General features: G+C 48.6%; 1 protein-coding gene across 6 annotated transcripts in view; it reads left to right on the top strand.

The window, feature by feature from the left end:
- The window catches only part of HIVEP1 (HIVEP zinc finger 1), a 146,234-nt gene that overhangs the window by 119,481 nt on the left and 10,818 nt on the right, over positions 1–15,935 (top strand). For 5 of the 6 annotated variants that reach the window (XM_062184601.1, XM_062184600.1, XM_062184604.1 and 2 more), the window contains 2 exons: positions 469–644; positions 5,562–5,663. In XM_062184601.1, the coding sequence (XP_062040585.1) occupies positions 469–644; positions 5,562–5,663 (278 nt within the window). The remainder of the gene's footprint in view (positions 1–468; positions 645–5,561; positions 5,664–15,935) is intronic. The other variant, XM_062184605.1, reaches the window with a different exon arrangement.

Consider the following 15,935-nt stretch of genomic DNA (forward strand, 5'->3'; position numbering starts at 1 on the left):
TGTTGACTTGCAGCAGGGCTGGCGTGGAGATGCCCTAAGGGAGATGAACCCACTGCCTATGGATGCGTTTGTGTGTCATGTATGAGAACAAGCTATGAAGGGCAAATGTAGTCACACCGAAGCTCAGAAATATTCCAGAACTTACAGTTGCTGCGCCTGAATTTAGCAGCGGAAAGAGACTTCAAGCCAGTAACTTAGAATTAGGGAAATGTTTGCAAGCGAAGCATCATATTGAGCAAGTTTGTTTGATTAGAATATTATGAATGCCAGTGCAATAATGAATATTAGAATATTGTATTGATATGAAAAACTGAAATATTCTGTTATTCACATGTGCCTACAGTTTTTATTGAGTAGAAAAAAGTTGTGCCTTGCTTTATTTTTTAGGTTGCAATTTTAATCATCGATACTTTCTCTCAAAGACATAGTGTCCAATCTCCCTATTCATTTTTTTTTTCTTTAAATTAGATACAAATCAAATGAAGAGTATGTCTATGTCCGAGGCAGGGGAAGAGGAAAGTACATTTGTGAAGAATGTGGAATACGTTGTAAGAAACCTAGCATGTTAAAGAAACACATACGGACCCACACAGATGTCCGCCCCTACCACTGCACTTACTGTAACTTCTCCTTTAAGACCAAAGGTAGGACATGCACGTGGCTTCCTGGTCCTTTTTATATGCTTTCAGGCAGCAGACCCAACTTTGCAAATTCTTTGACCAAGAATATGATAGTTTAAATACACAAATTTCACTGTAGCTTGTCAGCACTATAGTCTTATTTCTTTGTATGTTTCTAGAACCCCTGAGGGAAGGTTTTACAGGAAGTGTGTGCTAAGCCTAAGACTTGGAAATGAGCAACGCCTCTTTATTTTACTCCCCATGTTACAGTTGGCGAACCCGGTGACTACTGTATTTTCAAACATAACTGGGGGCTGAAGAAAAACATTTTTCATGATCCAGGGAATTCATTTGGATGCTAAAAGATTGAAAAATTTAAAATAGCAACTTTGATAATGTTTACACTTGGGTTTTATTATCTATTTTTAGGCATAGATAGCCATCCCTTTATTTATTTTCAATGATGCATTTTTTAACCCAAAAACTGTTGAATTTCACCTTCAAAAAAGTTTTAAGGTTTCCATGTAATGTTCATAAAAAGATCTCAGGACTGGTTATCAGCATTGTATTTAGCCCCCTTTTTATTTCTAAGTTTTTGTTTAAATTTGAAGACTTTACTACAGTTAAAATCCCTTTACCCGCCACAAGTTTCCTGGGTGCAATATTATAAAATGTTCACTTTCTCCATTGGGCTCCTTCTTCATGCTCCATTATATAACAGCATGTCAACTTGAGGTTTTAGTTTCATATACCACCTTTAAAAACTAGGAATCTCACTTCCACAGGGCAGTGTAGTCATGGAAATGTATGTCTGAAAACATACAAATGTATGTGTGTAAAAAATTTTAATTGGTTTTTATAGAAACTCTTTTTATCCCTTTTGAGTTACCATTTGCTTTTTCTTCCCCCTGATTCTGTTGCTTGTCTTTGCAGTTTTTGTTTCAAAGATCAATACCTTAGCAAAATTTATGGTATATTTTTTGGATCAGATTTATTGGCATTTAAAGAGGGTTGTAACCTAGAACAACTGAGTAGGATCAGATGAGTTCCCTTCAAAAATGCCAGTAGTATCTGAAACAAGACTAATGGGAAGAGGAGACGTTCTTCAGGTAGTCTTGAATAATCCCAGGAGGGTTCAGGAATGCAAAGGGTTTCCAAACTCTTCTTCTGCAGCTCTTGGGTTGAGATGCAGGTCCCCTTTCTTTTTTTTAATTTATTTTTTTTATTTTTTTATTTTTTTGACAGGCAGAGTGGATAGTGAGAGAGAGAGAGACAGAGAGAAAGGTCTTCCTTTACCGTTGGTTCACCCTCCAATGGCTGCTGTGGCCGGCGCACCGCGCTGATCCGAAGCCAGGAGCCAGGTGCTTCTGGTATCCCATGCAGGTGCAGGGCCCAAGGACTTGGGCCATCCTCCACTGCACTCCCGGGCCACAGCAGAGAGCTGGCCTGGAAGAGGGGCAACCGGGACAGAATCCGGTGCCCCAACCAGGACTAGAACCCGGTGTGCCGGCGCCTTGGCTCAATAGGCTAATCCTCTGCCTATTGAGCCGCATCGCCAGTCTCCTTTCTAGAGGGTGAATTTCAGCAGCCCTCCTGCTCGTCAGTGTGGACTCCGACTGGACGAGACGCTTGGGTCGTCTGTCCCAGTGCACTGCCTTTTCACTGGTTTTGGCCCTAGCTATGATTAAGGAACGTCTGTTAGTGTCCAGTGTGAGGCCAGGGACAAATTTAAAAGGCTGATGCTGCTAATAAAAGATTACCAAATACAGAATGTTAGCAAGTATAGGAAGATCTCTAGGTATCATGTGGAATGGGTATTGCTCAATAGAAAGAAAAAAAACAAAAAACAAATAAGGGTTGTTGTTGTTGTTGTATTGATAAAATAAAGGCAAGAATGGAAGGACGGCCCAGGTGTGGAAAGCAAGTGGGACCTGAGAGACGTCTTGGCACAGCCAAATGCTCGGTCACCAAGCAGTAGTTACTTCCCTGAGAGAACGTGACAGCACACCCTGCAGGATTTTCGATGAATGTCTGTTCAGGGCTGGACAGAGCAGAGTCCCCAAAGAGGGGGCATTATCTCTTAGCACTCTGCGTGGCTTACATTTCTCTAATATTCTGCATATCTGAATTCCGTTAGATTTTTTGTCTCATCGGATAAGTCATGTGGAATTGCACGATAGTCATTTAATTGAGTGAGGCTGTCCTAGCTCCTGAGGCTGGCGTAGAACCTCCTGGAAACGCACCGTTCCCCTGTTCCTGGCGTGACAGTGTCCGTGTTTTAGAGTCAGCTTCCTTCCAGCAGTCTGCCTTTGTGAATCTTTGTTTTTTTTTTTTTTTTTTTTACAGGCAGAGTGGATAGTGAGAGAGAGAGACAGAGAGAAAGGTCTTCCTTTTTGCCGTTGGTTCACCCTCCAATGGCTGCTGCGGCCAGCGGATCTCGCTGATCCGAAGCCAGGAGCCAGGTGCTTCTCCTGGTCTCCCATGTGGGTGCAGGGCCCGAGGACTTGGGCCATCCTCCACTGCACTCCCGGGCCATAGCAGAGAGCTGGCCTGGAAGAGGGGCAACCAGGATAGAATCCGGCGCCCCGACCGGGACTAGAACCCGGTGTGCTGGCGCCGCAAGGCGGAGGATTAGCCTAGTGAGTCGCGGCGCCGGCCAAATCTTTGTAACACAGATTCCAGAGCACCTATGAAGATAGCTAAACAATAATAGACCTTTTTGTCCCCTTTCCATTAGGCTGTAGATTTTGCCCGATTCTGACTGACTTTGTTCTCCTAGCCAGCCAGCTCTCATTGACTGTGCCTGGAGATGTAAGGCAGTGGTGATGTTAGGTGCTGCTGTATAGATTTGCTACACAAAGATAGCAAAATGCGCAGCCCCAGAAATCACTGCTTCTGATGGCCATGCCTCTAGACCTATAATTCATCCTTTGTTCCCAGTTTGTTTCATGAGTTTTCAGAATAATTTTAATAGACTGGTTTCCCTGATTCAGCAAGGTCAGTCAACAGGAAACAGCGCGCGTACGTGTCTGCCGCATTTAGCCCCTTTTGTATCCCAACAGCGACGCTATGCATAGCTGTAGGAATTGAGAAACGAAACTTCCCAGCTTCCCAGAAGACTGAGATCAACACTTATTAACTGTAGAAAAATGTGAAGTCCACACATAAACTTCATAATATCTCTAGGAGAGACTTGCATAAGAACTTTTCTCCCGAAGTTTGGCTCATTAATAACCATATATTAACTTCTTAGATAACAAGTAAGCTGCTAAGGCAGTCAACCTAGGGAACAGCAGTATTTTGAAAGAGAACTGTCAGTGGACCTTACAAATTGGTTTGTAATATCATCATTACACTCATGACTCGCAATTGGAAATCTCAGCCATGTTAAGTGGCTAAGCCATTTTTCTAATTTCTTAATAGGACAACTTTGGAGCTTTCACAAAAAAAAAAAAAAAAAAGATTTGAACACCATCTTCTTTTGATAATTGTTAACATTTTGCCATGTTTGCTTCATGTTTCATTTTCACAGTATTTTTAATGTAAATGTGAGTCACAGGCAAACCAGGTACGCCTGGTGTTACCTTTAGACTCAGCAGAGCTGGGGTCTGATGGGTCTCGGGCATCAGTGGGCCCAGGCAGCCTGGTGCACCAGAAATCCTTGAACTCCGAGCTCCACGTTGCCGTGTGGATGCTCAGACAAGAATGTGCTCTGCGTGAGACTTGGCCTGACCGTGTGTTGCCAGTCTCACAGCCACAGTGCAATTACCAAGGAGCTGAAGCACTATCAGTAGGGCAGTTTTGTCTGTGCTCCAGCTACTGCAGATTGAGAACTGGACCAGTGTTTTAGGCTTTCACAGCTCTTCTAATGGCTTAGCCTCAAATACTGCTTTGCCCCTGCCCACCCAACTCTGTATTTAGAATTTGGTGTGATAGTGCCCTTGTTGGTGATACTCTGTGTTCACGTCACCCACAAGATGTTTGGTGACCCCAGAGGAATATGAGCTGTGCCCTGCATTCATGATCACGTGGGTCCCTGCTCTGCTAAAGTGTGGAGAGGTCTATGCAGCTGCCAGAGATACCATTATAATATAAGACAGCAGCCATCATGCATAGCTTTTGATAGGTAGTCAAGCTCAAAATCTTAAAAGGTAAACTCCCAGGTACCAGAAATAAAGAAGAAACCCAAAGCTAGCATGGTGAGCAAATAGTAAAAAAATAATTTCCAAGTCCAGACGATATTCAAAACTAGGTGTCCACCTACAAGCCCGTGTCCTGGGACCGAGGCTGAAGCCCCTGAAATAAGCCTGGTTCTCCTCTCCGGTGACGTTGGCCACATGGGCAGTGAGACCCCCCAGAATGCAAAGCCCTACCCCTCTTCCTTGCAGAAAACAAAGCAGAGCCAAAAAAAAGCAAGCTGGTTCAGAATCTGTGGTCTGCACTAGTGCGACCATTAAGACCCCAGGCAGCTGAACAACTGCCTGATGGAGATGTTTGCCACGCGGGCACTTGCGGGGCACTTAGGGCTCCTGGGAGCCAGCCTTGCTGGAGGTCAGCCCGAGAAGCCTGTGGAGAAACCAGCTAGGGAGCGAGCAGAGTGCACAGCCCAGGGGCCGCAGATCACTGTGCGCCCTCACAGGGACTCTGAGTGAAGGGAGTGTGACACACGAAGAACAAATAAGGAGTGGAGAAGACAAATGGGGAGGCAGAGACAGGCACGCCCCACGTGGAGGAGGCAGCTTTGAAGAGGAGAAGTGGCTAACAGTGAACAGCAGGGTCGTTGCAACATACCGATGCCAATATTTTCTTTGGTCCAGTCATTGGATTTGTGTAACCGCAGTCTATACTTTTGCTTGAAATAGAAATGGGGTTTGCCAGTGTTGACAACTACAACAGCAAAATAATGCTATGTAAGCTTAGTAAACATTCTTTTCCCTTAAGGAAATCTGACAAAACACATGAAGTCCAAGGCACATAGCAAGAAATGTGTGGATTTAGGCGTCTCAGTAGGTTTAATAGATGAACAAGATACAGAAGAATCAGGTAAGGTTTTCTAATGTATTTTTCATCCATGCTGTTTACAATGTCTTATTATTTTTTGCATCTACACTCTTCTTTCTGTTCCTGCCGATACTGCTTAGTCCTGTGTTCATTGCCTCTTAACGTGTCCTGTGCCATAGACTGCACATCAGCCCTCCTGTCCCGAGCTCCTCTTCTGCCCTCCACCAGTCTCCTGCTGTGTGTGTCTGTGTGATGGTACCACTCCACTGCCCAGTGCCCCAGCACCTGCCACCTGCCTCCCACATGAAGTGTCACCCGCTTCCCCTTAAGCAAGAGCTGGTACACCCCCAGCCTCCTGCTTCCAGTCTCTCTCTGCCACCCTCGCACCTGAACGCCATGCACCCGGCCGCCTGCCTTCGCAGCCCTCCCTCCAAACTGTCCTGGCTCCCCACACAGGAGTGGCTCCCCATCTACACCGGCTGAACCCTCACTTTCCTTCCCCATCCAGCTCAGACTGCTTGATGCCTTCTCCAACTCTCCCCTCTCTTGCCATTTGTGCGATCTGGGTTTCCCCTTCCCTGGGCTCCTGTCAGTGGCAAGGTTTCCCCCTGCCCACATTCTCCTGCGGTTCTTTCTCTGCTTGCCCAGCCCTTGCACCGGCGCCCTGGGGCAGAATCTCTGGCTGAGTGGTGTCGGCCTTGTTGCGGCTGCTCTCGGAGTTCTTGTGGATAAAACATCTGTTTGGTTCTCCAGAATGTTTGTTTTTCTGCAGAAGTTACCTGGTTCTTTGTATACAAAATGGTAACACAGCACATATATCTCTGGCAAAATAAACCTGTTTGTCTGTTCTGATTGGTCAGAGAATAGAAACACTTTTTTGAAAAACCTTTCTCTAACCTAAAGGTTTATCAACAAAAGAGAGAATTCAAAAGATATTTACCCACTGCTTTTTAGGGAAAAAAAAGCCCTAAGATAAACATCTATCAGTTTCCTGTGTTTTTCTTAATATGCATTAGTTTGGTATGATAAAATGACGACACCACTGAACATATAGGTAAAAAGTCAAACGCGTTTTGCCCCGCCTGACGATCAGTAACACTAAGCGAGTCAGCCAGGACTTATTTCTAAGTATGCAGAAGTGACTCTCATTGAGCGGCACGGAGCGATTCAGATGTAAAAATCTAGGAGAAATGCCAATGCATTCATTACCCGCTGACGAGGGGAGGCAGCAGGTGCAGGTGGCAGAATGAGACCTCGGTGTCTGGAAAGCTGTGACAGTGCACAAGGTGTGATTACACTAATGTGTGCCCTGACATACTGCACCTCGTTAAGATGAGACTCAGAGAAGTTAAGATGTCTGTGGAGTCCTCCGAATTATCCCACAAGCTGGTGTTTATGTCCCAAATTAGCGTAGAGTTGGTGTAGTCTCCATGAGTTAGCATGCACTGTGTAGATTTAGATGGGCTGGCTGGCTGGTTGACTTACATATCTGTCCATCAGGTTTTTATTTTTCATCCAATTCCAAAAACATTTGGAGCCAGCCTCAGATTATAAATCAACATTGATAGCTTATCTCCCTATTTGGAATAGGTCTTCTGATAAAATGAAGTCATTTTGCTTGCATTCCTCTGTTTTTTTTTTTTTTTCTTAATTATCATGCAGGTAGGATATTCAGTTTCTGTATGATTTGTATGGAACACGAAGGTGTAACATCCAAGTGAAGGTTTGCCAAGTGCTGTGTCATAGTAGGTACCGGGAAGTCTTTATTGCTGCTCCAACAAATGATGTTCCTCTCCTTTTGCTTTATTGCAGGCTTGCAGTGTAGGTGTGGACAGCACAAGCTTGTTGTCTTAAACCAATCCTCTGTCTTCCTTTATTACACTCGTTTGTGCTTTTATAAAAAAAACGTATTTTGAAATTTTTTTAGATTCAAGAAAAGTGCAGAGTCACTTTATTACATGCACTTCTCTATGTACAGCAGAGTTGATAACTGTAAATGTTTTCCTGGGTTTGCTTCAAGTCCCAGCCATGACTTCTTTTGTTAAAGGAAATCAGCTGAATTGGGCATTGCAGATGAGGGTTGAATCCCCAGCCCCCGTCACCAGCCTCTCGCCCTCCCCCATAGGCAGAACTGAATGAATGAGGGGTGTTTCAGTCCATTTAACGTGCCTCTGTACCCTGATGGCTGGCACGTGCTTCTGTTTGTGTGGGGAGCTCAGGTTTATGTGAGCAGTACCGCTGTGTACGTAGACACCCGGGAAGCTGACCTTACTGTGTAATTTTACAATAGTTTCGAGAACAGCATTCCCCTCTCCCCACTCCCTAACCGCGATTTGCGTTGTCAGGAGTTCAGTGTCGCGCCAGTTGGGTGGATGGCAGGTGTGTGCCTTTTCTTTACCTGTGGTTTCCTAATAAGTGCGCTGAGGTTGGAGGCGTTATGCGCTACAGAGGATTGTACTGCATTCAGCTGACGACAGTCGGAGACCCGGAAGTCTGGGGGGGGGGGGGGTGGTCCTTGGAGGGAGCTGCTGTGCGCCAGCCTACACCTGTGCCACCTCGTACCAGCTCCTGCCGGGGCCCAGGGCTGCGGCCTCTGCTCTGTCTGCCCCGGTCACCCCCTCTTAGTCTGACTGCAAACCCCACGCGGTGCTGCTGGTACTCCCTTCACCCCGACTTGGCCCCTTGCCACCACCTCCGCTTGGTGTCCCATGGGCATCTCAAGGTGGACGCCCCCAGGCTCCTGAGACGCGCACTTCCCCGGTCATCTGCAAACCTGCAGCTGCCCCATCAGAATCGTGCTGTCCTCCCTGGTGCCAGCTTTTCTCATTGGCCTTCCAATCTGCCAGTTAAACTGCCGGGCTCTCCCTCCAGCGTGTCTGCAGAACCCAAGCACGTTTAACCAGCAGCAGCAGCAGCCCAGCCAGTCACAGGCCCCATGGCCGCTGCCAAATACCCCTGACAGCCTCAGCCTGCTCCATTTCAGTTTCCAATCCGGCAGCCTGGTCTTTTGAAAACGATGCTGTTCCTCTGCTACCCCCTCCTGTAGCTTCCTGCTTCATTCAGGGTTCTGGTCCCAGCACCCCCTGGAGACCCGCTGCCCACACACCCTCTCGCACCTCCATCTCTGAGACTTAGCCCCGCGCTCTCTCCTCCCTTGTTCACTCGCGGCAGCTGCACTGATCTCCCAGTTCTGTATTGAGCACACCCAGCAGGCCCCCGCTCAGGGCCTTTGCACCTCTTTCCTCTGTCCTGCAACTCCCTGTGCTGGTGTCCTGTTGTTTATGGGACCTCTGGGAGTCTCCCACATAAAAAGCACCCCTCTCTCTTGCCGCCAGCATGATTTACACCCCTTGTTCTGTTCTGTGGCCAGACACGTGTTTGTGTTGTGTGTATTTGTTAATTTAGCAACTAGAAAATAAATCATATAATAGCAGCTCCTTGAGCCTGTGCCTAGCAGGTAGTAAATAGTTACTCATTAAATGAAGGACTAGAAAAAAAAGAGATACTTCAGTAGTTTTTAGAACTTGATATATTAATTTTCCAGTAGATTCCTTCCCTACAATTGAATGGTAGCTATGACATCACAGTACCTTTCCCTGGAAGTCACATTTGTGTTCTGCGACCAAGGTCAGTCCATTCAGGTATTACTAAAGCAACTGGAATTGCGCGTTGGTTATGTATCAGTCACTGATCCCAGGACTAGAAGATTTAAGTCTTCCGACTGCGGCATTGTCTCATCCGCAGCGATGATCTCTCCAGGTTCCTGTTTCTCAGCAGCTCTGGAGGGCCCCGGGGTGGAGGAGGGAAGTTTATTTCCATTTGTAATTATTCGTGTATGTTTTGGGCACTTTAGCGACTGCTCAGTTTGCACACAATTCCTGTCCTCCAGGAGCTGGGATGCTGGGGTGAGCCCAGACCTGGCAGGGTCCCCTTCCCAAGCCAGCCATCAGGAAGGGGTCAGAGGTGGCAGCGGGTGCCTGGGGCACTCTCAGAGGACAGGAAGGGACCTGTGGGGGCTAGGGGGGGAGTACAGGTGGAGAGAGAGGAGTGAGAGCTGGGGTGTGAATGGGACAGAGCTGGCAGGGCCGAGGGTGAGGGAGTGCAAGGCAGCATCAGTGGGGGAAGCAGCCCTGGCTTAAACTCTGTGCATTGATGCTGGTTAGGACCAGAGTCCGCTCCGCACCACTTCCTTCCTGTCCTGATAAAATATTTCAGTGTTTTCATTCTAAATAGTCAGTAGCATAAGAAGAGTGTTTTGGGAGATGCTTTGTTTAGTATCAGCTAAAGAGTTTTAAAGCTATTGCCTCCTTGGAACCATATTGTATACTTGACTTTTATCCTGGATTTTCTCAAAAGCCAGAGAAACCCGAAGAGATGAAATGCAACAGGGCTTCCAATCTGTGGTCCTGGAGTTTCCCTTGCTGGGGTGTTTTTCTCCTGTTTGGTTTGTTTTTGTTTTTCGCTGCTGCCGCTGCTTTATAATAGGAAATTAGGCAGTCAGAGCTAAAGTAAGCATTCTTTTTTTTTTTTACTTTTTTTTTAATTAATTTTTTTGACAGGCAGAGTGGATAGTGAGAGAGAGAGACAGAGAGAAAGGTTTTTTTTTGTTTTTTTTTGTTTTTTTTTTTTTTTGCCGTTGGTTCACCCTCCAATGGCTGCTGCAGCTGGTGCATCTCGCTGATCTGAAGCCAGGAGCCAGGTGCTTCTCCTGGTCTCCCATGTGGGTGCAGGGCCCAAGGACTTGGGCCATCCTCCACTGCACTCCCGGGCCATAGCAGAGAGCTGGCCTGCAAGAGAGGCAACCGGGATAGACTCCGGCGCCCCAACCAGGACTAGAACCCGGTATGCCGGTGCCGCAAGGTGGAGGATTAGCCTGTGAAGCCATGGCGCCGGCCCTAAAGTAAGCATTCTTTCATAGAGCGGCCAATCCCTTCCAGTGACAAGCATGCTAAGCAACCCGCAAGGCAAAGGCCTTGGGCCACCTGGCATCACCACCAGGTGGAGCCTGCCCATACGGGTGGAAGGGCCAGTGCGGGCTTCTCCCTGGCACACCCGGCGCTGGTGTGCATGTGTAAGTGTGTGAGGGCTGACTTGGAGCTCTTGTTCTTCAGTCATTCAATTAAGGGGCACTGTTTCCCCTGGAATGAATTTTGCTCTGGCCTAGTTTCCCCCTTGTTCCTGCTTTAACATTGTTGCACAGGTTTCTCTCTGGAAGGGAACTTTGCCAGTGGAACGGTGCCTTGTTCCTGCTTTAACTTGTTGCACAGGTCTAGTACAGCGAGCCCTTTAAACCCGGAGGGCGTTCCAAGAACGGCAGCATAAGCTGTGGAGCATTCATTTTGCCACCCATTCTGTGCTCCAGGGCAAAATGCAAATTCTGAGACCTGTATGAGGTGTGGAGGAGGTGGCTGACCCAGGATGCTGGAGCAGAGGTTTTCAGAGGGCACAGCTGTGCGTTCTGAGGGGTGGGAGGTGGTCTTCTGCTCCCTCCCGGCACTGCGGGGTCTCTCCGCCACCCTGTGCAAGCCAGGCCTGGCTCCTGGCAGCAGCTGTGCTGAGGCTGTCGCCCCCAGGCAGGGCCTTCTGCCATTCTCTACTCCGCCCCACAGGCTGGCCTGCCTCTCCCTGGCCTGCTGGGTGAGAACAAGCAGTAGGGTCCCGCTGTCCCCTGTGGCTTGTCTGCTCTCCTCTGGGATGGTGGATGGCCGTAACAGGCTGCTGCTGAGGGCCCATGGTGTCATCTCTCACATTTGTAATCCAGTTATCCGACGTTACACCTGCTGCCCGAGGGCCCCGCTGGACCCCACGCTGGGATTCCATTTGCTGCTTGCTGATGGTAGAGACTCAGGGACAGACTAAGGCTTGGCCAGCAGAAAGGTGTCCTGGCGGTCATCACAGTTAGTGTGCTGACCTGTGTCCCACAGTGGTGCTCTAGTGGCTTTCCTGCCGCCGCATGTTCTACCTTCGCCACCATGGCTGCTGAGTGATGTCTGGACTGCCTCTCTGAAAACCGGAAAGACCAAGTAACCAACGAACTCCTTCATCCCCTGGATTTTCCTACCCACAGGTAGAATGTGTCATGTGACCAGGCCAGCAGGTCACAGGTACCCTCCAGGCAGTGCAGTGACTCGAGACAGAAGTAGGGATGGGGGTCTGGCCCAGCAGTCGGGGTGCTCCTTGGGCTGCTGTATCCCACATCAGATTGCCCGGGGGCAAGTCCTGGCAGTGCTGCCAAGTCCCGCTTCGTGCCAGACATGACGGCCTCCAGTGCTTGGGTTCCTGCCACCCACACGGGAGTCGGACGGACTTCCCAGCTTCTGGTTGTGGTCTGGCCCAGCCCTGGCTGTTGCAGTCATTTGAGAGCGAACCAGTGGATGGGAGGGAGAGAGAGAAAGAGAGAGAGAGACAGACTCTCTGCCTGCCTTTCAAATAAATAAAAGTATAAAACATCGTAAGAAAGCCTAAATAGCTACAATCAAGGTCTGGGGTCTGTGTGTCCTTTCAGAAGCTAGGTCTCCGGACACCAAGTCTTGAGCAGAGTGAAGATGGGTGACCCTGAGTCTCCCTGGTCTTGATGGCACACCGGTGGCCTGCTGATCGCATCATGGAGTCCTGTGGTGCCTTAAGAAGGCGCTAAACTCAGCGCATACCCTGTCAGTGCTCCTGGGACACAGCAGAACTGCCACCTACGAAGAAATTTCCGTTATCTCAGACCTGGGGGACACAGACAAGAGAGGGTGTTATTTGAGGGACACGCTTTCTAAATCCAAGTGGAAAAGCCACGCCCCCTGCCAGACCCTGCAGAGCGGCACACAGCAACCCAGGAATAGCGTTTTTAGATTTAGTGCGGAGGAGTGAGGGCTTGGTCATTTAACGGGTCTTCCCTGTAGCACAAGTGTAGTCATCACCAAGAAGCACCCCCTGGCTCTCAAGAGGCCAGCGTTCCTGCGTGGTCACCCTCTGGTGACACCTGTGGGCGCGAGGCTTCCCGGGAGAAGCCCAAGTCATGCAGGGAGCCGCCCCTAGAGGTCTGCCCTGTTTGCTTTGCAGCTCAAGGTTTTCCCCCGACTTATTCCCACTCACCTGCGGTGTCTCCCATGTTCTCCTCTGCTGTGCCGGCCAAGCCAAGCCTGGAGCGCGGGTCCCCGACGGCGTGCCATTCCCAGTCGGCAGGATCTGCCAAAGGCTGCTGTGATGGTGGCCTGCGAAGGCCATAGGCCCTCACTGGGTCTTTCCTGCCTGTTGGCCCCCATCTCGCCCTGCAGCAGCTGAATGCTTGTTCTCAAGGGAGTACATTTGCGGATGCTAAGAAATGTTTATTTTGAATTAAGCAGAGGGAATTGTAAATTACTGCAAGCTAGCCATTCTCAGGCTGACGTTTGGCACAGAGCAGGAGTCACCATGTGGTTTACCGTGCTCTGTGCCCACGCAGTGTCTGTCCTGCAGCCCGCTGCACACGCCCCGTGTTCTCGCCTTCCACACTGAGGGAGCAGCGATCGCCTCCTGTGTCAGAAGTCCTGCTGCTGGCCATTGGCTTTTCTGTCCTTTGATCCAAAGAATGTTTTCCTCATCACAATGCTGCCCTTCAATGCCAGGAATGTTCACGTGCACCCTCAGCGGGCACCCGGTCCGGCCCAGGGTGTAGCAAGTGCACTGTTCTTGTCTAAGAAGAGCCGTAACATCACAGGTCCTAAAACCTGTTTCCCATTTGCCCTTGCCAATGATTTTGGCAAGTTTTATAAAAATAAGAGCAGAGCCTTCGTTTGAAATGAAACTTGGAGAATAGGTTGTCCCTGCGGCCTTCATAGAAACCGTTACTACTCTTTTTAAGGAAAACGCCCATGTACAGCAAGCAGCTATAGCAAGCACACGTTGCAAACGTGTACTGAAATATCTCTGTAGTCCTTAAGAATGCACAGTTACCGTTACTACATGGGACTGGGCGTGTGGATCAACGTGGCCTGTGGCCCTCACAGACAGCAGTGTGCAGACACATTAGAACCCCCAAAACCGAGCCACTTGTGCACTGCACGTGAAAGAAAAAGATGGACCTGACTTTAAAGTAAAGCAGCATTAAGATCTCTGGGAACAGTATGGATAGAACAGGCTTGGTTTACTGCCTAAAATTAACCAGCATTAATTCTGGCCCCTTATATTTTTAAATCATGTTTCCAACTTAAAAACAAAAGCCTGTAGTATTTGCGTACTTGAACAACAACAACAAAAAATCTTCCCTTGGATGCTGCTATCTGTTTGGCTTTCAAAGTAGTATTTGTATAAATAGGAGAAAACCAAAACCAGGCGAAGGGGGCAGCAGGAGGTGCAGGCGAGGTGGGCGCCCCTGGCTGGCCGTGCCCCGCCGCTCCAGCAGGTGGCAGTGTCTGGCAGCAGAGGGAGGGCAGGGTGCCCGGCGGCCTCTGCAGATCACTTTTGAAATCAGTCACCTTCAGGGAAGTTGTTCAACATCAAGTTATTGAATCATTGACTTCTGGGGAAAAAAAAAAAATGGACGCACTGGATTCCTCTTGGGACACTCATAAACTGAAATTTCATAGAAAGGGAATGATTTTATGGCAACATAAAATACCCTCCTGTGTACTGGAAACATTTATTTAGAATGACTAGTGACTGTCTTGGAGGACATAAATGGGACGTTAATTTTTGTTACGATCATTATTATTGTCGTCGTTACAGTTTTGAGGGAGATAGGGAGTGAGCGAGAGAAAGCTCCTAGCCACCTGTTACTCCCAAGTGCCCACAACAGCTGGGGGTAAGCCAGGCCAAAGCCAGGAGCCAGCACTCAGTCCACGTCCTAGAGTGCGCGTCAGCAGGAATCTGAAGTCAGAGCTGGAGCTGGGACCCAGACCTAGTAGACACTCTGGAGTGAGACCCCAGCCTCCCCACCAGTGTCCACACTCCCAGGCCAAACACCTGCCCCATAAATGGGACTTTTAGGAGCTATGTATGTATCTTCTAAGAGATGTATGCATCTTCTAAGCAACTATGGGTTCCTTACATCTCCCTAAATGTCTCTGATGACTGCAGAGGAATACGCCGTAACGTTTGCCCCCCTGGAGCGCTGGGCTGCCTTGTACAAACCAAATGAAGAGAACGGTAGCGATGTTAGGAAAAGATGAGTACCTCTCACTGGACTAAACTGCGTAGAAATTGGGTTTCAGATCCTGGCTTGGATGCTCGCTGGCTATGTATGTTTCTTAACTTCCTGGTGTGCAATGAGTTTGATACCAGGTCTGCGTCACGGTGGTCCTTAGCCGTAGGCATGGTAATGTGGACAGATGTCTACACACGTGGTCCATCAAGGGCCTGGTAGTGAATGTTTTAGGTTTTGCAGGCTGCTGAACTTTGAGAGTACGGTGGGAGAGCAGCCATAGACAGTATGCAAATGAGGGAACCTTTATTCCTAGGGCCAGGAGCTGCAATTGCCAGTGTTTGGTGTGATGGGTACTCAGGGCATCGTAGAGCAGGAGGAGCAGTGTTGGGTGCAGTAGGTGTTGCTGGTGACCTCCCTGGTTGGCCTGTCATGGCCAAAGCACGCCACACTCATCATCACAGAACACCGAATCCAGGCAGGCTGCTGCTCACAGGACTCCAGGGAGAAGGCAGGGACACCTGGACTCTGCGTTGGTGACCGGGTATCTTAAAGGATGCTGATGTTGCTGTTCACTTCGCCAACGCATCCCACCCTTTCTACCACCCCGTTGAACAAACACGGACTGATCTGAAATCCACTTGAGCATTTCTGCACCCAGCAGTGGCCTGCCCCTCTGGAAGGTTCCGGACACTGTGCACTCAGAAGCAGCATTCTCACCTAACCGCAGGGAGGAGACTTGGGAGGAAGGAGCCCCAGTCCCTGCCTCTCCGTCCTCTGCAAGCCGCAGGCCTGTGGCTCTGTCCAAGAAGAAAGGCACAGGGAAGCCCCTGTGTGTCTGGGCACCCACAGCACTGCTCACCTGACCAGAACTTTGGTGTGGTCTGGGCAAAAGCAGATATAACTAGAGTTATGTAGTTACTCTCTCTCTCTCCCTCTCTCTCTCAGACACACACACACACACACACGTGCTTTGTAAAATATATGGTGATCTTTTAAAATTCTTCATATAAGCTGCATAGGCTGAAAATCAGGATGCTTCTTGAATTTGAATATATTTATATAAGATACACACACACATATGTATTTTAAAGCATAACATAGCCATTCACAAGTTTCCAAAGTGAAGCCCTGCAGTATACTTGAGAAATTATTAGTTTACATTCTCCTTAGGGATGGGATTTTGTGTTCTTGTGTTCCTAATC

The sequence above is a fragment of the Lepus europaeus genome, chromosome 3, assembly GCF_033115175.1.
Source record: "Lepus europaeus isolate LE1 chromosome 3, mLepTim1.pri, whole genome shotgun sequence".
NCBI classification, from domain to species: Eukaryota; Metazoa; Chordata; class Mammalia; order Lagomorpha; family Leporidae; genus Lepus; species Lepus europaeus.